Source organism: Diabrotica virgifera, chromosome 8 (assembly GCF_917563875.1).
Source record: "Diabrotica virgifera virgifera chromosome 8, PGI_DIABVI_V3a".
NCBI lineage: Eukaryota > Metazoa > Arthropoda > Insecta > Coleoptera > Chrysomelidae > Diabrotica > Diabrotica virgifera.
In genome coordinates this window covers 18778070-18800649 of record NC_065450.1, presented here as the reverse complement: position 1 = coordinate 18800649, position 22580 = coordinate 18778070, and the positions used below count along the sequence as shown (strand labels likewise).

General features: G+C 32.4%; 1 protein-coding gene across 1 annotated transcript; it reads left to right on the top strand.

Moving 5' to 3' along the window:
* Positions 1 to 1184: 1184 nt before the first annotated feature.
* Positions 1185 to 22434, top strand: LOC126889734 (uncharacterized). The gene is made up of 2 exons (XM_050658283.1): positions 1185 to 2253; positions 21581 to 22434. The coding sequence occupies exons 1-2, from the start codon at positions 1263 to 1265 to the stop codon at positions 22363 to 22365; spliced, it is 1776 nt and encodes a 591-aa protein (XP_050514240.1). The 5' UTR covers positions 1185 to 1262; the 3' UTR covers positions 22366 to 22434.
* Positions 22435 to 22580: the final 146 nt, after the last annotated feature.

Here is a 22580-nt window from a genome sequence, read left to right as displayed (position 1 = left end):
ACCCTCTTTTTTTCTTCACTTGTTTTATTATTGCATCCAATATTATGTTAAACAGTAGAGGGCTTAGTGAATCTCCTTGCCGGATTCCTGTGTTTGTTTCTATGGGTTCTGTTATTATTCCATTGACTTTCATCTCTATTTTATTTCTTACATATATGTTTTCTATCAGTTTTATGATATCCAGTGGTAAATTTTTCTCATATAGAAGGTGTATCACATCTTTTAATTGGATCCTATCAAACGCTTTCTCTAGGTATATGAAACAGAAAAAGGCTGGTTTGTTATATTCTAATGATTTCTCCGCTATTTGCCATATCACAAAAACTGCATCGTTACATGATCTTCCACTTCTAAATCCTTGTTTTTCATCCGATATATTTATGCACGCCATTATTTTCTCCATAAGTGTTTTTGTTGTGAGTTTCAGTATAGTGCTCAGTAAATTTTTCCCTCTATAGTTACTGGGGTCTGCCCTATCACCTTTCTTAAATAACGCTATCATTTGAGTGGTTCTCCATTCTTCTGGGATTCTTCCTGTATTTATTATTTTACTTATAAGGATATTCAGTTCTGTGATGTAACTAATGTAACTAAATGATATAATTGTGTTATTAATATTCATAAGTAGATTTTTCTAATGTTGAATTCACGAGAGTAGCTTTAAAGTGTTTATTATAAGTTCATAAGTAAAGTTTATCCATAGTATATTCTTTTTAACATACAAAACGGCTGCAGAAATAATATTGTACGTAACACGATCCAAAAGTGATTCTACGAAACTCGCAGGAAACTTCCTACTCGTCTCGTAAAATATCACTTTCGGAACTTGTTACGTAAATTACTATTACAGTACAATTTTTTCATTTTTCAAAAAGAGGGGCAACTCAAAAATTAGTATAGAGGAATTTTTAAATTTCTCACAAAAGCTATGTGAAAACAGGAAAAGAAAGTGTACATATTTAAACGGCATGCAACGGAATAACCTAATAAAAAAATAAATACCATTTTATACAATGATAATACACTATTGGGCTGTTTAGCTTAGTGTAGATCCATAAAGCTAGAATCTATTAAAAAATCAGAAGAATATTCACGCGACAGTCAGGTGGAAGTAGGTAAATAAGAAGAAGAAAAACAATTTTGACATAAAAAAAACATCTAAACATAATGTAAGGAACCTAAATTCATCTGTCAGATTTTTGTTGAAAGGTATTAGATTTTGTAAGTTTTGTAAGTTTTGTAATACATTTATTTAATATACTATGAGCTTTCTTATTGAAGAACTCCTCAAAACAGAAAATTTTATTTTAAATAAAGCGAAGATTCCGGAAACAGCAGAAAGTTCTGAAGAAGTACCGGACAAAAACGTAAGCTCTCAAGAATTACCTACGGCTCCGGCAAAAAGAGAAAGAACACAGTCTAAATATCTATCAATCGATAAAAAATATCTTAAAAATGATTTAGAGTTTACAGACAATATAAAAAGGGAACGTCTGCTAAGAAAAGACACTGTTGCAGTCGTCCAGCAGATGAGGAATACTTTACCTAAGTACACCATCTCAGAAATACGTGAATTTAGATTACCATATCATGAAGCGCTTATTATAAATTTACAAGATAGTGGTTTTCTCAGCGCTTCTTCGTATGTCAAGGATTTAATCGACTATCAAGAAAACATGAGAAAATCCGCTGAACCTGGAAGTAACATTTTAATATTGCCCCAAATAAAGTTCGCAAAAGAAGAACTTGTAATTCTATCACAGTCGTTGAAAGCCGCTGAACAGTTTCATTTCGAAGGGGCGTACTCTGAGGAATGCCAAGAGTTCCTAAACCTTGCTGTCTCATTTGGGTTTGGCGACCCTAATTGGTGGTGGCTAGGAGAACAACTTATATTGCAATCCATACGTGTTTCTTCTGAATATTCCAAGGTCATAGGACATAAATATGAAGCTCTAAGTAGGTACGCTTATGCTAGATTTTTAATGGACAATGTGAAAGAGTTTCAAAACGCAGAAAAACAGCTACGAATTACAAGAAATCTGACTCAAGATAAGGTGTGGACAGGCAAAACTTACTTTCCTGAAGAACGAGGAACGTTATATATGCAGACGAATCGAGCAATATTTGATTGCTTACTTAAGGAAGTAAAGGCTATTATGGGGACAGATGTGGAGAAGGCCATCATTTTAGCAGACCAAGCTAGACGTAGGGCAGCAGAAGCTTGCTTTAGGCTTGGAGAAACAAAGGCGTTAGGTAAGTGATATCACTGATAAAATATACAGGGTGTAACAAAAATACAGGTCATAAATTAAATCACATGTTCTGGGAATAAAAATAGTTGGATTGAACCTAACTTTCTTAGTACAAAATTTGTAGTATTTAATATGCACACAAAATTAATTTAATATTTAATATGCACACAAAAAAAGTTACTGCCCTTTAAGGTTACAAAATTAAAATTAATTTTTTCCGATATATCGAAAACTATTAGAGATTTTTTAATGAAAATGAACATGTGGCATTCTTATGTCAAAAAAATCTTAAAACGAAATTATAGTGAAATTTGTGTATTCCATAAAAATTTTATGGATGTTTGATTCCCTTAAACCCCCCAAACTTTTATGTACGTTACAATCAGATTATTATTGTGGTACAGTAGTTAAACACAATGTTTTTAAAACTTTTTTGTTTCTTAGTATTTTTTCGGTAATAATTGCTAAATAATAATAATTTTGATAATAATAATAAATTGCTTTCTTTTTTAATATGTTTATATAAAAATTTAATTGGGCTTTTGTGCCTCATAACCCCCCAAATGTTTGTGTACGTTCCAATGAAACTATTCTTGCGGTACCATTAGTTAAACACAGTATTTTTAAAATTTTTGTCTCTTATTATTTTTCCGATAAGGCACCTTTTATCGAGATGTGGTTTAATTTTTAATATGGTTCAAAATACACCTCAAACTGTAATAATTTATAAATAAATGCATATCGCACCCTCAGTAATATAAGGGCTCAACTCAAAATTTGTGTTAACTGTGACTTTGAATCATATGGGCACAAAATGAAATTCTCTACCGGTTAGCGTTGACAGAGGGAGAAAAAGAACATGAATGGCTCGGTAAATATATTTATGCCTCTCTTTCACTCTCCCCGGCTACCACTGGTTTTTAATGCTACAAGGGAGCAATCAGTAACATGTCTTTCAATGACGAAAATCCTGGTTAGTTTGTGTTTCAACATTTTGTATTGTAGTTTTTAGTTGAGCCGTTATATTATGCAAACTATAATAAATAAGTGGGTCTAATTCATAACATATCGTTATTTTGCATAAAAAGTGACAGGGCATTAATAATATAAGGGATCAAACTTAAACAGTTCCTTATTTCTGTTATAGGTCTGGATCCCGCGTATGAAAAAAAAGTTGATTAATAGCATGCTGAAAATTTGTTAATAGTTTAACGGTGTCTAGTGGGATAAACTTTGATATATGGGAACACTGGAACAGGGGCAGTTTTAATTGTGGAACAGGTTAAAAATTTGGAACGGTCACACCACGAAAACGGCACATTTATTTTGTCTGACAGAACAGACTTAAACTCTCCGAATAGAGATTAAAGTCTCATGCAAAAATCAGACTGCTATTTATCACCTGTCATAATTCCTGTCATTTGACATATTCTACATGTTCCACTCATTAAAACGCCCATTTGGTGATAAATAGCAGTCTGATTTTTGCATGAGAGTTTAATCTCTGTTCGAAGAGTTTAAGTCTGTTCTGTCGGACAAAATACATGTGCCGTTTTCGTGGTGTGACCGTTCCAAATTTTTAACCTGTTCCATAATTAAAACTGCCCCTGTTCCAGTTTTCCCATATATATCAAAGTTTATCCGACTAGACACCCTTAAGCTATTAACAAATTGTCAGCTTGCTATTAATCAACTTTTTTTTCATACGCGGGATCCAGACCTATTATGTTTTTTTTGTACTATATGGGACTAACTTGAAAGTATTTTTTTTCAATTACACGTAATTAATGGAATTTATTTATATTGATTTTTTTTCTTATCGCTATTTATAGTGCAATTATCAAATAACTAATCTGCCAAATTTGACATTTATAACTTAAATAATAAGCATGTTATTTGAAACAATAGCTGTAAGTTTGGAAACTCGAATCTTTAATGTCTATTAAGCTAGAATGACCATTTCATAAGGGAGCCATGAGAAACACCCCATATTTTTTTGCTATTTTATTGCTAATTTATTACGCAAATTAAAAATTTATTGCTTCATCCTCTTCAGAGAAACAGGTGGCCATTCCAGCTTAATATTAAGCTAGAATGGCCAACATTCATATATCCGGAACGAAAGTAGATAGAGAGTTGCTTCCGGTGGCCTATTTTATTGCTAATTAATTGCTAATTTATTACGTAAAACAAAAATTTATTGCTTAAACCCCTTCAGAGAAACAGTTGGCCATTCCAGCTTAATATTAAGCTAGAATAGCCAACATTCATATCTCCGGAACGAAAGTAGATATAGGGTAGCTTCCGGCGGCATATTTTGTTGCTAATTAATTTCTGAAAGATTGAGTATACCAGAACTTACAAACTCACCCCCTTCAACCCTTACCGTTATCATCATTCCCCGGAATCCACAAAAAGTGAAAATAACCAGTTTAAGGACCTAAAACCAAGTGGGTATTTTCTGCTTTAATTGTTACAGGTCTAAGCCAAAAATGAATGTTTTGCTTCATCCCCTAACGAGCCACAATGGCTACTGCGGTTTAAGACTTAAGGTTACAATACCCAACAGTCCTATTTCAGGAAAGCAAGCAGATAAAGGGTCGCTTCTGGCGGCATATTTTATTTCTAATTAATTGCTGAAAGATGGGGTATACCAGAATTTACAAACTCACCCCCTCTAACCCTACCGTTATCATCGTTCCCCGGATTTCACAAATTGTGAAAATAACCAGTTTAAAGACTTAAAACCAAGTGAATATTTTTTTCTAATTAACTTTTGCAGGTCTACGCCAAAAACGAATTTTTTGCTTCATCCCCTAACGAGCAACAAGGGCTACTGAAGTTTAATACTTAAGCTACAATACTCTACACCTATTTCAGGAACGAAAGCAGATAGAGGGTCGCTTCCAGCGGCATATTTTATTGCTAGCTAATTGCTGAAAGATATGGTATACAACAATTCACAAACTCACCCCCCACCCCTACCGTTATCATTTCCCGGATTCCACAGAAAGTGAAAATTAGCAGTTTAAAAACCTAAGACCAAGTGGGTATTTTTTTCCTAAGTAACTGCTGCAGGTCTACGCCAAAAACGATTTTTTTGCTTCATCCCCTGAAGAGCAGCAATGGCTACTGCGGTTGAATATTTAAGCCACACCACTCAACACTCCTATTTCAGGGACGAAAGCAGATAGAGGGTCGCTTCTGGCGGCATATTTTATTGCTAATTTATTACGCAAAATAAAAATTTATTGCTTCAACCCCTTCAGAGAAATAGGTGGCTATTCCAGGTTAATATTAAGCTAGAACAGCCAACATTCATATTTCCGGAACGAAAATAAATAGAGGGTAGCTTCCGGCGGCATATTTTATTGCTAATTAATTTCTGAAAGATTGGGTATACAAAAATTTTCTAATACATGTTGCATCATGGCGTTCAAAATGGGTATTATGGCGTTGCAAATAAGCTATATAACGTTCCCGAAGATCATCAAACATATTTGAGAAAAGTGGTTCCTGCAAATGTTAAAAATAAATTATTATTCTTTTCCGTAGTTCTCCAACAGTTTCTGGAGGATCTTCTGAGCGAAATATGGAATTCTTCATCATACCCCAAGTGTAGACATCAGGTGGTGCTAAATCTGATATATGAGGTGGATCTCGAGATCTGTGCGACAACAAATATTATTCTGTTACAAAAATGTTCTCGAAGCAAATTTATGAGGCATTCAGCTGTATGGCTTGTTGCGCTATCTTGTTGAAACCATGGCCTACAGATTCTTAAATTACGCGCACGAAAAAAGGTCTTTAAATATCTAACAAGAAGTATCACAATTTTATGTCTGTACCGCCTTGTTAAAATGTTGTTGATATCTTACCGACATTTGTTTGAAACATATGCCATTATTCCTTATTCCGACCAATTCCGTACGAGCGGAAACACTGTTCTACTAAAAAAAAATTTCTTCGGTAGAAAGAACCATAATGACAAAGATTTTAACCGTAACGTAATGTCAAGTTGACAACTAATGACAAGCATCTTTTAATATACCCAATCTTTTGGCAATTAACTAACAATAAAATATACCGCCCGAAGCTACCCTCTATCTACTTTCGTTCCGGAAATGTGAATGTTAGCTATTCTATCTTAATATTAAGCTGGAAGACCCACCTGTTTCCCTGAAGGGGACGAAGCAATAAATTTTTGTTTTGCGTAATAAATTAGCAATTATTTAGCAATAAAATAGGCCACCGGAAGCAACTCTCTATCTACTTTCGTTCCGGATATATGAATGTTGGCCATTCTAGCTTAATATTAAGCTGGAATGGCCACCTGTTTCTCTCAAGGGGATGAAGCAATAAAATTTTAATTTGCGTAATAAATTAGCAATAAAATAGCAAAAAAATATGGGGTGTGTCTCATGACTCCCTTATGAAATGGCCTTTCTAGCTTAATAGACATGGATCATGAACGCTATTTCCCAAAAATCTACTTTTTTGAATTGTGCCTCTATATTACTGAGGGTGCGATATTATTACCAGCTCTTTTAATCGTACTTAACAGTACCTATGCAAATATGTGGTGGATTTGAAAAATATTCAAGATATCTGGATAAAAACTAGCTTTTCGAAAAAGTACTGAGAGGCAAAAAAGTTTTAAAAACACTATGTTTAACCAATGGTGTCACAATGATAATTTATTTGAAACATAAACAAAAGAGTTTGGGGGGGTTTAAGGGAACAAGAGCCCCATAAAATGTTTATGGGGTGCACAAATTTCATTACATATAACTTTTTTTTTGAGATAATCCTGTCATAAGAATGTTCCTGTCGAAAAATCGATTTTTATTTTGTAACTTCAAGGAGCTGTACCGCAGTAGAGGTCCCTCTTTATACTGTGGCTGTACTAAGGTAACATTTGTACTAAGGTAACTTAGGTTCAGTCGAACTATTTTTGGTCCCACCCCACAATATTATGTGGTTTAATTTATGACCGGTACTTTTGTTACACCCTGTATATTACTATCATCAGCATAATAATAATAATAACAGAGTTTTTTTGTATCAACTAACACATAATAAATAAACCCAATTTCTCACTGAAGTTGTTAGTCAAATAGACTACAACTTGTGCGTGAGGGTTAATTAAGTTCTGATTAAGCATATTCAATAACATTAATTTATCTTATAGGTTAACAAAAAAAAAGGAATCAAATATAGTCTTTTTCCATCATCTGACTTCAACTTTGGGCTCCTCTTCTCACCTAATTCAGTTACTGTTAAATTTTGTTTATGGGACCTCCGAAAATCTCTCATAATATTTGCAAAAAATTTCCGATAGGATTCTTCTAAAGAACTTCGTTTTCTATAAGAATTATAATTACTGCTTGAAGGTGTTTTATCCATTTTTACCATAATTTTCACAATTTGAACATATGTAAGTGACATTTGTAATAAATCATTTTTGACATTTGACAGCATCGTCACCATCATCATCAAGGCTCTTCATTCCGGGTGGAATGTTTGTCAAAGTTTGTTGTATGACTTGATTATCTTTACAATAATTTTCTTCCACTTATTTCGATATGTGCATGTGCATAGTTCCCTCCAATTTCTCACTTTCAGGATTTTGATATATCTCATGGCCTGGTGCTCCCATCTCCCTCTGGGCCTTTCCCCAAGTCTTTCAGTATCTGGCTTCCATCTGTAATATTTTTAGTCAGTAGGTCATTTTTACTTCTCTCTATGTGTCACAGCCATTTCAGTCTCTGCGTATTAATAAACCTAACTATACAGGGTGTAACAAAAATACAGGTCATAAATTAAATCACATATTCTGGGACCAAAAATAGTTCGAATGAACCTAACTTACCTTAGTACAAATATGCACATAAAAAAAGTTATAGCCCTTTGAAGCTACAAAATGAAAATCGGTTTTTTCCAATATATCGAAAACTATTAGAGATTTTTTATTGAAAAGGAATATGTGGCATTCTTATGGTCTTATGGCAGGAGCATCTTAAAGAAAAATTATACTGAAATTTGTGCTCCCCATAAAAAAATTATGGGGGTTTTGTTCCCTTCAACCCCCCCAAACTTTTCTGTACGTTCCAATTAAATTATTATTGTGGTACCATTAGTTAAATTCAATATTTTTAAAACTTTTTTGACTCTTAGTATTTTTTCGATAAGGCAGTTTTTATCGAGTTGCGGCTTCTTTTTTAATATGTTTACATAAAAATTTTATGGGGGTTTTGTTCCTTTAAACCCCCCAAATGTTTGTGTACGCTCCAATTTAAACTATTACTGCGATACCATTAGTTAAACAAAATGTTTTTAAAACTTTTTGGCTGTTTGTATTTCTTCGAGAAGGCAAGTTTTATCGAGATATGGCTTCTTTTTTAATACGGTTCAAAATATACCTAAAAATGTAAATCATACATAAATTTTCATATTATTACCAAGTCTTCATAATCGTACTTAACCTATACAAATATGTGGTGGATTTGAAAAATATTCAAAATATCTCGATAAAAACTAACTTTTCGAAAAAGTACTAAGAGCCAAAAAAGTTTTAAAAATATTGTGTTTAAGTAATGGTACTACAATAATAATTTAATTGGAACGTACACAAAAGTTTGGGAGGGTTTAAAGGAACTAAACCCTCATAAAATTTTTATAGGGTGTCCAACTTTCACTATAATTTTTTTTAAGATGCTACTGTCATAAGAATGCCATATGTCCATTTTCAATAAAAAATCTTTAATAGTTTTCGCTATATTGGAAAAAAACGATTTTCATTTTGTAACTTCAGAGAGTTGTAACTTTTTTTATATGCACATTTTTACTAAGGTAAGGTAGGTTCAATCAAACTATTTTTGGTCCCAGAATATGTGATTAAATTTATGACCTGTATTTTCGTTACACCCTGTATATTTTCTCCTGTAATTATGTCTCCTAGTTTTGTGTTAATTTGCCTGTCCTTAGTGCACTCATCACATCGACACTCCCATCGAACAAGGTTGTAACTCAAGTTACATCTTTTTTCGGATTTCAACACAGGCGAATTCAGCAAAAAATTGCGCACACGTCAATATAAACGACACAGTTTAATTCTCAATAGTTTGGCTAATACTCCATTGAAAAAAGTTCTATTTTAACTTACGTGTGCCATTCTAGCGTGAAAAAGGCAGTAACATTGGATACTCCCTATGTTAAATATTTACTTTCTTTATAGTTGACGATTAACAAGGTTTTTAAATGAGTTACAACTTTGTTGCACGTAAGTTTAATTTATAAACTATTCAAACATATGGTGCATCTCATAAGTCAATTTATCGAAATAAAAGTAAAAAAGGATCTACGGACGTTTTTTTCATTTTTGATAGTTGCGGTGGACAAAATAAGTATAGAATAGTGTTTGCTACGTACTTCTATGTAGTGAAAAAGTTTAATATTAACATTACACATTAGTCTGGGCTGATTATTGGAGAATATGCCATTTTTGGGAAAAGTTATTTACCAGCAATTTTATTGCTGGAATCGAATTATAAGATCCTATATATTAATAATATAGGTATGCAAAGTCCTCAGATAGTGTGCTACTTTTTTTATAAACAAAACGACGCACGCAAATCGCGTTTTTTTCAATTATTGCTCTATAACTCCGAAGATTTTAGCTTTACAACAAAAATACTCAAATAAAAATTCACCGTGATTAAATTCTGCATAGAGACTTGTTTTATAGAATAGAATAGAATAGAATAGAAGTATGCTTTATTGTCACTGAAAATACAAATTTTATGGACAAAGCTTAATTAAAGTCAGAAAAAATAAATAAATAATATCTAACAATAACAATAACAAATACAATTTTCTGAAATTTGATAAATCGTCAATATAAAAAAAATATACATAAATACAAAATATAAGTTAATAAAGTAAAGAAAAGAAAACAAAATCGATATATTTGCAACAATTTATAGAAATTGCAAAGTGAATATACAAAAAAGTAAACTATTTATAGACATAGGAACTAATAAGTTTAAGCTGCTGCATATGACACCCAAATATAGATAAGTTTGGTTACTTGTACATTACTGTAATTTCTTAGTTAGTCATTCAGAAACTCTTCTACTGAATAATATGGTCTTTTAGATAGATGAGCTTTTGTCATTTTACGGAACTTGGGGAAAGATGTTGCAGATTTGAGTTGTAAAGGAAGATGGTTGTATAGTTTTTTTGCGGAATATAATATAGATTTCTTTACTAACTCAGAGGACGGGATCGGTAAATAGACATCAAAATTTGAATTTCTGGTGGAGTAGTCATGACGAGGCCTTGCTGGAAAGACATGCATGTGTTTACGAATTAAGCAAACAGTTTCTAAAATATATAAAGATGTAAGGGTTAAAATGCCGTGATCTTTGAAGTAACTTCTGCAATGTGTTGTTCTTCTGAGGCCAAACAGATACCTTATTGCTCTTTTTTGTAATTTGAAAATAACATCTAACTGGGCAGCTGTACTACAACCCCAAAAAGGAAGACCATATCGAAGATGAGACTCGAACAAAGAAAAATATGTTAGTTTAGAAGATGCTAAATTGAGTTCTTTCGAAACAGATCTTATAGCATAGCAGGCTGAGGCGAGTTTCTTACTTAACACATCGATATGAAGGGACCATTTGAGGTTGCTGTCTAAAAAAATACCAAGAAATTTTACAGAATCAACGGTAGAGATCTGGCTGTTATTAACAAGCAGGGGTTGAAAAGCACTTTTATAGGATAATGCTACTGTCGTATCCACGTTAAAAGAGAGTAAATTAGAGTCAGACCAGGTTTTTATCGTAAGCAAATCAGAAGTTATAGTTGCATGAAGAGATGCAATAGTTGAGTTGCTCCAAGTGATACTGGTATCATCAGCAAAAAGAAAAATTTTTCCATCGATTTTTAAATTAGTGATGTCATTTATAAAGATAAGGAACAGTAGAGGACCCAATACTGAACCTTGTGGTACTCCACATACAATGTTTTTGAGACTAGAGTCAGTATCATTTGCTCTAACTATTTGTTTCCTATTATTCAAGTAAGATTGGAACCAATTCAAAGAAATACATCGAATCCCATAGAAATTTAGTTTTTTAATCAAAATGTCGTGATTTACACAATCAAAAGCTTTGGCATAGTCACAGAAAACAGTGGCAGTATAAAGATTATTGTTTAGTACTTGGTAAACCTCATGAAACACAGAAAACAAGGCATCAGTGGTACATTTATTAGTTAAAAAGCCGAACTGATTTTGGGATAAGATGTTGTTATCAATGAGAAAGGACATGAGACGGGTTTTTATGAGTCTCTCAATAATTTTTGAAAGTACCGGTAGTAAGGCAATAGGTCTATAGTTGCAAGCATTAGATTTTTCACCACCCTTATGAAGGGGAATAATAATGGCTATCTTTAGGCACTTTGGGAATTTGCCTCTTTCAAAGGAATCATTAATTAGTGAGACGAGGTTTTCCAACACATTTTCTGTGAGATTTGAGAAGATTTTTATGGATAGTCCATCAGTACTACAGGATGATTTGCTTTTGATACTATTGATAGTTTGGATCAGTTCAGTTATATCGATTGGTCTTAAAAAGAATGAATTCGAGAACACTCCTGAATTGGGGAGATAGGAAATGGGATCTTTTTGTGGCAAAATAGTAGAAGTTATATTTTTACTCACATTAACGAAATATTCGTTTAGATTTTCCGGGTCTGGAAGGGCAAATGTTTGAACTGCGTGAGTTCTATTTCGAAGATCGTTTATTATGGACCAAGTTTCTTTTGCAACACTTTTAGAGCTTTCCATACGATTTTGATAGTAGGCTTTTTTAGCTGATTTGATGAGTTTTAGATAGGTTACCCTGTACTTGGTGATATATTGAGTGACAGAGACGTTGGTAGCAAATTTCTTGATATACAATAGTGAGCGCATATTTTTGGCTGATATGCGAATACCTTTTGTAGCCCAGGGTTTGTGATGTTTTGGCTTAATTGAAATTAAAGGAAATGACTTATTGAAGATAGAGACAAGCTTTTCTATAAAATCGTTGAAATTATAGTCCACGTCCGCAGAAGGAAAATGCCACTCAGAAGTTAAGCATAAATTTTGAAATTTATGAAAATTCCCAGCGGAAAAAATCCTACCTAAACGTCGGGATTTCGAGGAGGGTTTGCTGAAGATGTTAAACTTCGTAAATACTGCTTCATGATCTGACAATCCCGCATTAATAATTGTAGAGCAGACATCAAGGGGTGAGAAATCTGAGACAATATAGTCAATTATGGTAGATGAAGTTTTTGTAATCCTTGTAGGAGAATTAACGTGCATTGAGAGACCATATGATTCAAATATGTTGACCAAGGACATTTGGGTAGCACAAGCAGCATCATAATTAATGTTGAAGTCCCCGCATAGAATTTTTCTGCTTCTATGAGGCAAGTCATCTAACAAATTTAGCAGGTTCTGAAAAAATAGTTCCACAGGGGAGTCAGGTGATCTATAGATGCAAATAATGTAAAGATTAAGATTTTTATTATAAACTAGGGAAAACTCAAAGAAGGCTTCATTTAACAGAAAGTCATATTTTGTAATCAGAGAAAAATCATTATTTCTAGAAAGAATTAGGGTGCCTCCATGAGCTGAACTTGGACGATCATACCTAGCAATTGTGGTATATTTTTCTACAAAAAAAGGCTCGTTGACTTCAAGCCAGTGCTCTGTAACCGCAACTATCGGGGGATATCCTAATTCTTCCAGAAACAAAAATAATTCGTCAGTTTTATTTCTTATAGAACGAATATTAATCAGAACCATACTAAAGTTGCCATCACTAAAATTATTCGAGGTTTCTAGTTCCTCAGAACACGTCGTGTTATTTAAAAATTTCGTCTTGGAGAGCTAGTAGAATAATAATTTCGGTGACATTCCCTTGATTTTTGTAGATGTATGATTCTTTCTGAACTTAGAAAGGACCTATAAGCAACAAGATCAGCTTCCATCTCAGCTGGACCAATTCCACACGCATCGTTAAATTCTAGAAGAATTTTTCTTAGTTCCTCAGTCTTGGTAGGTAGTCCTTCGGAAGCCAAAAATAGTTTCACACTGGTGTTGGTATATCCATCACAAAATACTGAGGCAGGCTGGTCGTGTAGGAAAGCAAGATGTAGCTTAATTGCTTTTATTATATCCGGTTCCCTTAATCTTGCTAGAAGATATCGACTGTTTGAGTTATTGGTTAATCTAACTCTTGGTGGTGTTAAAGGATCCAAATTTATCGATGGTTCCAAAATATCTTTCTTAATGAAATTAATTTGGGAACGGAACGGATCTTTAGATTTGCAAATTTCGATGGCCTGCTTGTCAGTAAGTATATTTGTGTTTTGAACTTCATTTTTGTTTTTACTTGGAATGGTAATTGGATTTTCCAAGCTAACTGGGCTTCTGATGTGCTTCGGTTTCATATTTGCCTCAGATGAAGTTGTTGGTTCGGAGCATGAGGATTCTGTAGACCATTTAATGTTTACACCAGGTGGCCAAATTTCCTTATTAAATAATAAGTCAATAGATGTTTTAGACTTAATACCTATTTTGAATGAGGACCCTGTTGTTGTGTTGGCATCTTTAAGAAGGGCATAACATCTTATATATTCCTTGATACCTAGCTTCTCTTTAATGTAGTGAACTATTTGAATAGGAGTGTAAATTGGGGTTAAGTTGCTAATAACGACAAAGTGGCATTTATCTTCTGCACTTTTTGATTTTGTGACTGGACTAGCTTCGAAATGTTGAGTGTCTTCGGTTTGAGTACTTGAAGTGGCATACACAATGTCTCTCTTTGATACATCTTTGTTCGTTGGTATAGCAGGTAGTTTATTTGAAAGATTACTCATTTGATTAGATATTTCACTTACGTTTGAAGAGAGCCTATCTAGTCCCAATTTTATCTCAGATGAATTTGAATCTTGGACTTGCACCTTAATCGTGTCATTGGAACAGCCGAAAAAAACTGACGATATATTAAAGATATCTTGTTCCATCTGCCTTATCGATTTTAAAAGATATTCAGGATTTAGCAGGTTATTTAATTTATGTGTCTCGTCAATTTTTTTCGTAATATAGTCTAATTTGCCGTCATTTTTGGTTAATAAATCATATGTCTCGATGAAAATTGGCAAATTATCAGTGAGTTTTTTTGTAACTTGAATTAAGGCGTCAAAATTCTCTTGTGGTATTTGATTTTTTGAAAGATTGTTAATTTTTTCATTTAGATATCTGAGACTAGGCGAATCACATAAAGTACAGAAAAATCTTAAATGAGAATTTTTTGGGTCCAGTAGAGTTCTTGCCGTTGTTTTATTGAGACCAGAACATTTGATGCAAAAATACCGTTTACAATCTCCATGGCAACGTATCTGATATTTTTCGTTTTCAGAAAATTCAGCTAAGCAAATTTCACAATTTTTGGACGTCATGGTGTCAAGGTTAAATATTATACAAATATTTAACTAGGTCGTTTAAACTTGGTGATGTGATGATATTAATAAAAAAATAAAACACTTACAGCTAGTATTCACAACACATCAAATCAAAACAAATAACAAAATGTGTAAACACAAGAACAAAACAAAACATACAACCGTACGCTTCCAGTGCTGGTAAACGACTGATGAAAATCCCGATCTGCTCCGACGAAAATTTTCCTCGGAAAATGCGGGTTTTCCCAACAAAATCTTTAATTTTCAAATAAAGTTTTAGATAAGTAGTTATCTACCAATAATTAAATAATTTGGTGACTTAAAAGCCTTTTTGGTTTAGATTATAGTTCCAGAAGCTGGTGAAAATTAAACGAATATTTTAGCCACAATTCAATTGTTAATTAATAATTTATGGTAGCAATAATAACCAAAATAATTATGATGCACTGATTAAACTTTGAAATCTTATAAATATGAGATACCTATTTAACCTGTTGTCGACAAAATATAAATTTTTTATTTTTTTGCATAATCTTTAAGGGCCGGTTGTTCGAACGATAATAAATTATGATCATTATCAAATATTTAATTACTGTCGCCAACTGTCAATGTCAACTTTGATTGGGTTGCTGAAAACATAATTATTGATTACAATTATGAAATTAGTTAATCAACTATGTTAATAATTGTTATGTTGATTGATTAACTTCTCTCATAATTATAACCAATTATGTTTTCAGCAACCCAATCAAGGTTGACGTTGACAGTTGGTGACAGTAATTAAATATTTGATAGTGATCATTGTTGATTAGCGTTCGAACAACCGGCCCTAAATTAAAAAAAAAATAGTTATAAACAGATTAACGTTTCTCAGAAAGTTTTTATTATATTATAATTTTAGAAAATAACTAAAATGCGCATTTCAAATATCTTGAAAATTAATGCTTTAAAACTTTTTTGCAACCATTTGCAAAAGAGTTATGAAACAGCAAAATAAACATACGATTACTATGGTGTTTATAATTTTTTAAAATTTTTTCAAAGCGTAGAAGTGAGTTTAAAGTACAAGCTAATTATTTACAAAAAAATATTAATTATAGGTTTAATGGTTATATTTTAATTAAAAATTAAAAATATATTTTTTTGTAATTTACACGCGCGAAAGTAGAATAATAGAGTACTGTAGCTAAAATTTTCACTCGGAGCGACGACCAGCGGCCGCGCGACGTACACTTTTAATAAATAATGTATGCTGCGTGTCAGTCGCTTCGAGTGAACATTTTAGCTCCGACTCTGTATCAGGCCTACTTTTGCGCTAAAAATTACAAATAAAAGTATTTTTAATCTTTGATTAAAATATAACCATTGCACTAATTTTTGACATCCTTTGTGAGCAATTAGATTGTACCATAGACTCACTTTTAAGCTTTGAAACAATTAAAACAAATTATAGACAACGGAGAAATCGTATATTTATTTTGCTATTTCATAACTTTTTTGCAAATGGTTGGAAATTTTTTTTAAAGCATTCATTTTCAAGACCTATGAAATACGCATTTTAAGTATTTTTAAAATTAGAATATAATAAACAACTTCTGAGGAATGTTAGTTTGTTTATAACAATTTTTTTAAACATTTAAAAATTATGCAAAAAAATGAAAAATTTATATTTTGTCGACAAAATATTAAATAGGCATCACACCTTTATAACCTTTCTAAGTTTGATCAATGTCTCATGATTATTTTGGTTGTTATTGCGACTGTAAATTGTTAATTAACAATTGAATTGTTGCTAAAGTATTAGTTTCATTTTCACCGGCTTCCGAATTTATAATCCATACCAAGAAAGCTTTTATTTCACCAAGCTATATAATTATTGATAAATAATTACTGGCCCAAAAAAATTATTTGAAAATTCGAGATTTTGTTGGGAAAACCCACATTTTCCGAGGAAAATTTTCGACGGAGCAAACCGAGAAAAACATGCCTCTATGTAGAATTTAATTGCGGTGAATTTTTATTTGGGTATTTTTGTTGTAAAGTTAAAATTTTCGGAGTTATAGAGCAATAATTGAAAAAAATAGGATTTTCGGGCGCCATTTTGTTTATAAAAAAAGTAGCACACTATCTGCGGACTTTGCATACCTATATTATTAATATATAGGATCTTATAATTCGATTCCAGCAATAAAATTGCTGGTAAATAACTTTTCCATGAATTTTGCTAGTTAGCCCAGAGTACATGTATTTTTTGAAGTAGCACATTCACAAAACGAGGGTGATTCAGTGTATGCCCTTATAGAAAAACCCAAAAATATTAAGTCGTATATGCTCCACACCTATGGATAACCATGATACGATATGCCAAAGCATCAGGCAAGCCTAAATCCGTAACTGAAATAAATCAGAAATAGATTCTTAATTTTAACCTATTTAAGGACACACATGTTAATTTTGAAGCAGATATTGATAGTAAAAGAGTAAAGTAATAAAATAAAATGGTTTAAAATTAAATATTTACAGATACGCAATAAGAATGCGAAAAATTTGAGATATTTTATACCATTTTTTTTTCATAGTGATAGAATATTAATGCTATTGTAAAATTTATAATTTCCAATTAAAATTGTGTAAATTGTGAGTTGATATTTTGTTTAAATATACCATAAAAACTAATTTTCTCCTAGCTATATTGCAAAAACTCAAAACATACAACCTTTTAATAGTTAAACGGGAAAAGTAATTAACACGGAGAGTGTAAAATGGTTGTTAGGCGAGTTACAACCTTTTTCTTCGGATACTCATGTTTAATCTCAAGGTTGTATTTCAATCAAACTCAAGATTTTCAATAGCTAATAAAATTACAAAGCATACACCTCACAGTAATCCCTTATTATGTTATAAATATCATATCACATTAGTGTAAAAGAGTCTAATCATTTCGCTACAAATTTTTAAAAATTCATGTATAACGTTGTGTTAATCGAGGTGTAGGAGATTCTGTAGATAAACATGATAGTAAATTGCAAAAGGCTCAACATTGAGAAATTAAGATGTGGGTAAATTAGTTAATCAATGGCAATTTTTATCTTTACATATCTTCACATATCGCCGGTCTGGAATAGAAATGACGTAACTGCAAATAGCCAAATTTTCAACCTTTTTTACAGTTGCGTTATTGTTCATCAAAATTTTTTTAAATACTTAAAATAGTGATTAAATTAAGAGTAACCGTCCGGAGCATCGGTATGGTGTTTATTCTTATCATGATGGCTTGTGGATTTCATCCCTATTGACTCGAATTTCATTATCTTAATTTAATCCCCCCACTTTCAACTCTATTTAGAGTTGCATCATTATTTATCTAAAATAAGATCTAAAATGGTGCGTATTTCAATAGTGACGCAACTACCTTTTAGTGTTTAAGCACATAGTTACAGTTCTGTCGCTTTTGTATCATCTGTACACAGTATTTTAGAAGCTAATTACGCAATAAACAGGAATTGACACAATTTGCAGTTACATCACTCTTATTCTGAACCGGCGATATGTTGTGGTGATCCAGGTTCTGAGATTATTTAAGTTAAGATATTCTTCCCCTGGACTTCATTTTCCAATTATTTCTCCTTGTAGGATGGTTTATAGGAGAGTATATCCGGATTCATTTTGCATAATGCGCAGGAAGTATTGTAACTTTCGAGATTTGATAGTAGCTATTACGTCTCGGGTTTTCTTTTTTCTATTGAGACCTCCTAATTTGTACCTCAGTTAATTCACAGGATCTTAATTTCTTTCGGACATGGACATAGCCCATCTCAATTGCTTCTAAAATTTTGAACACATCTTTAAGGTTTATTCGATTACAGCATTTTTTTAAATGCCAACTTAGAGATTGTGGTTCTTGAAGGTGGCCCCCATCCAGCTGAAGATGGATCTAGCTTTTCAAGTGCGCGCTCTTATATTCTGGCTATTGGTCCAATCTTCTGTTGTTATGGTGCAAAGCTAGGCTTAGTGCTGTACTCATTCTGCCGGGATTTAGCTGACGTAGAGTTGACCTCTTGCTAATTATCATGATGTTCTTTCTTACTTTATATTTTAACTGTAATATTTTACTGTGTGACTTTTTTAATGGTGTGATCTACTTATTGCATGTGTATAGTTGTCTTAACCTTAAAAGAATTCAAAATAGATTAAATATATTTTATCTGTAAAAACTTCACATCAGGATTCCCAATGACCATACATATATACCAAATAGTAAAGGACTACCATCTCATAATATGAGTTATGTATTCCATACATCTATTAGCCAAGATCCAGACCAGCGGCACGATTCTGAACAAAAGACAAAAGTACGTAGGACAAAAAAAGTTAAGAAGAAGCTATAAATCTAGAAAAAACCAAGTATATGGAAATGTGAGGAAAAAATGCACAGAACATAAATGGATCAATCGTCTAAGGACGCATAAGATAGAGTATACAAAAGAATGTCGTCGTGAAACGAAAACAAGAGGTGTATTATATTTCAATTTGTTTATAGGGTGCCATAAACAATCTTACTAGTTTCATTCTTCTTAGAATTCTTCAGAGATTGTACATATGAATATCTCTGAACAGACTAAAATAATGCCTAAAACAATTACCTCCATATCCATATTGTACCTCCATCTTCAATATGTAGAAGTACCCAAGTATCTGCAATCAATTTGTATCTGTTTGTCCTTCGTCTAGTGTACGTTAAGTACAATATGTTATCTATTAAGTTAATTTGCCTTCCTTCAGACAAATGTTAGTGACATTCGAAGATACTTTCATTTTTTGGCGAAATTCTCTGAAGATGCTCTAGTAGCGAAAATAGCGAAAATATACTTGGGCAATATTTAATGAAACTCAGTGTTCAATATCTGCCTTTTATTTCTAGTCCGTTCTTTAACGGTAAAATATTGCAAAACCTCTAAATTTTAAAGAACCGCTTGGATTGACATGAAATTTGGCATACACATAGCTAACAAGTCAAAGAAAAAAAGTGATATTGTGCCGATATGTGCTTTTGCCCTGGGGGTGGTTTTCACCCCCTCTTGCGGGTGAAAAAATATTCGTCCAAAGAAAGTCAGGAAATCGATAAACTGGCTAATTTTAAGTAACTTTTGTTCTATAGAGTTTTTTCACTAAGTCAAGAATTTTTGAGTTATTTGGCAGTGAATATGTTCATTTTTTCAACAAAATAACCACGCGTTTAGACGGTTTTTCGCAAATAACTCAAATAGTAAGTATTTTGTCGAAAAAACATTCTTAGCAAAAATATAGCCTGTAAAAAATTTAAAAAAATGGTGTATACATCACGTCTCTACAACTAGTAGAAGCAGAGTTATAGTTAATGAAAAATAGGTTCATATTCGTCAAATTCCAAATGGAATATTTCAACGTGAAATAAAAAAAAATTAAGCACATTTCGGGGAAAACTCATTACAACTTATTTAAAGTGTTTAAGAAAATCTTCATTTTTGTTTTATAAAAAAAAAAATTATAGCATCAAAATTAAACAAGTTACGCTCAAAATAAAGTTAGTCCCTTTTGGTTTTGGTAAAAAAATCGAGAAAATCACCCCCTAATTTGTATCTTAAATGAACTTAATCGTTACGACTTCACAAGTTTCTTGACTCATGTATATATTGTTTATATGATCTGTAAGTTTCATCGGTTCAAAGTCCTTATTATTGAAAGGGCTGTAGTTAAAAGGGGTTGAACGAGCCACTGATCACGAGTGTATGCAAATTTAGAAACACCAAATCTCAATCAATTTTGTCTAACAGAAAAACAAAAAAAAAAACATGATATTCAGAAAAGCAAATCTGACTTTTTTTGTTTTTCGTGATTTTTGGTATCTTAACAGCTTTTAAGTTATTTTGAAAAAAAGCATATTTTTCAAAATTAAAATTTAAAAAAATTTAATTTGAAACCAAATTTTTTCAAAAATAAGCACTTTAAATCGATGAAACTTACAGATCATATAAACACAACATAAGTAAAATAATTTGTGGAGCGGTAACGATTAATTTCATTTAAGTTGCTAATTAGGGGGTGGTCTTCCCGATTTTTTTTTTTTGGAAAAACAAAAGGGACCAACCTAATTTTGAGCGTAGCTTGCTTAAATTTAAAGCTAGAAACTTTTTGTAAAAACAGAAAAAAAAACTTTTTTAAACATTTTAAAAAAGTTATAATGGGTTTTTCCCAAAAAGTGCTTATTTTTTTTGGATATTTTACGTCGTATTATTCTATTTGAAATGTGGTGAATATGAATCTATTTTTCATTGGCTATAACTCTGGTTCTCCGACATCCAGAGACCTAACGCGTACACCACTTTTTTTACTTTTTTATAGGCTATATTTTTGCTAAGAACGTTTTTTTCGACAAAATACTTACTTTTTGAGTTATTTGACCGTCTAAAAATGTGGTCATTTTTATGAAAAATGAACATATTCACTCGCAAATAACTCGAAAAGTGTTGACTTGGCGAAAAAGCTCTATAGAACAAAAGTTACTTAAAATATTATTCAGTTTACCCATTTTCGGACTTATTTTGGACATATATTTTTTCACCCCCAAGAAGGGGTGAAAGTCAACCCCAGGGCAAAAGCACACATCGGCACAATATCACTTTTTTTCTTTGACATGTAAGCTATACGTACGCCAAATTTCATGTCAATCCAAGCGGTTCTTTAAAATTTAGAGCAATAACCGTGAAAGAATGGACTATTCCGTAAATTAATACAAAACTATTAAAGAATTTTTCTTTCTTTTTCAGTTTTAAAAGGAATATGCGAGCTCGAAATGAAACGTGCAAAATCTGCAATAAATTCATTTTTAAGAGCTTTGGGGATACAGGAACGTTGGGGTACCATAGAAGGAATATGCAAGATAAAAATTCATCTAGCAAAAGCATACTTAATGGACAACTGTACTAACTCTTCCCTTAGAATTTTGATGGAATTAAAAGACCATGCTGAAGCAAATGATCTTCCGTTTTATCTAGGTCAAGCGTATAAAAATCTTGGGGAGTATTACTTGTTAATCGGCGATCCAGACAAAGCTACGCCTCTTTTAGACGAATCAATAAAAATCTTTCTATCTTGCAAAGATAAAGCAAAAGAAGCGAATTCGGCAAGACACTTAAGAGCAATTTCTGCTGGTCTGCAACTATTTCCTAAATACGTTGAGGTATTGCTAAAAGCAGGAAAGCCAGGCCCTATTGGGAAACGAAATTTAGCTTCTATTCTAGCGTGGAAAAATAATAGAAGCGACTTTTGGAGCAGTAAAGAACATATCATACCTTATACCTCATGTGACGATATTATAGTGGAAAGTGTCAAAAAGGTTGCAGCGAGTCGTGTTGAGGTACTAGATGCCAAGTTTCTTACCTTGTCAAAAAGTCTGCTTCATCCAGTTGATAAAGTTTCTTCTTCGGAAGAAGATTCAGAAGATATTGACGTAACGAAGACTGAAATTGCTGCAGATTCGCTTGAGCATATTTTTACTCAAGAAGTAATTCGAGAAAAGTCATACGAAGAACTATCTCTAGATGAAGAATAAATGTAAAATTCTATTTAGCCTATTTTAATTATTTTCCAATAAAATATACAGTGCAAATTTTACAAAATATCTAATGATAGTTTTTCAGATATCTAATGATAATATCCCGAATAAAGTACGTGCCTCCTAGTAGCGGGATACGGGCAACAATATATTGGTTTATAGGGCAGTCCTTACAGTAGGGATCCTGACCTATACAGAAAATGCAGGCGAGT

Bases quoted from the DNA above. Each gene is read 5' to 3' on its own strand.
- LOC126889734 (XM_050658283.1), top strand. From the start codon at position 1,263: ATGAGCTTTCTTATTGAAGAACTCCTCAAAACAGAAAATTTTATTTTA. The intron at 2,254-21,580 runs GTAAGTGATATC...TTTCTTTTTCAG, and splicing joins TGGAGAAACAAAGGCGTTAG to TTTTAAAAGGAATATGCGAG.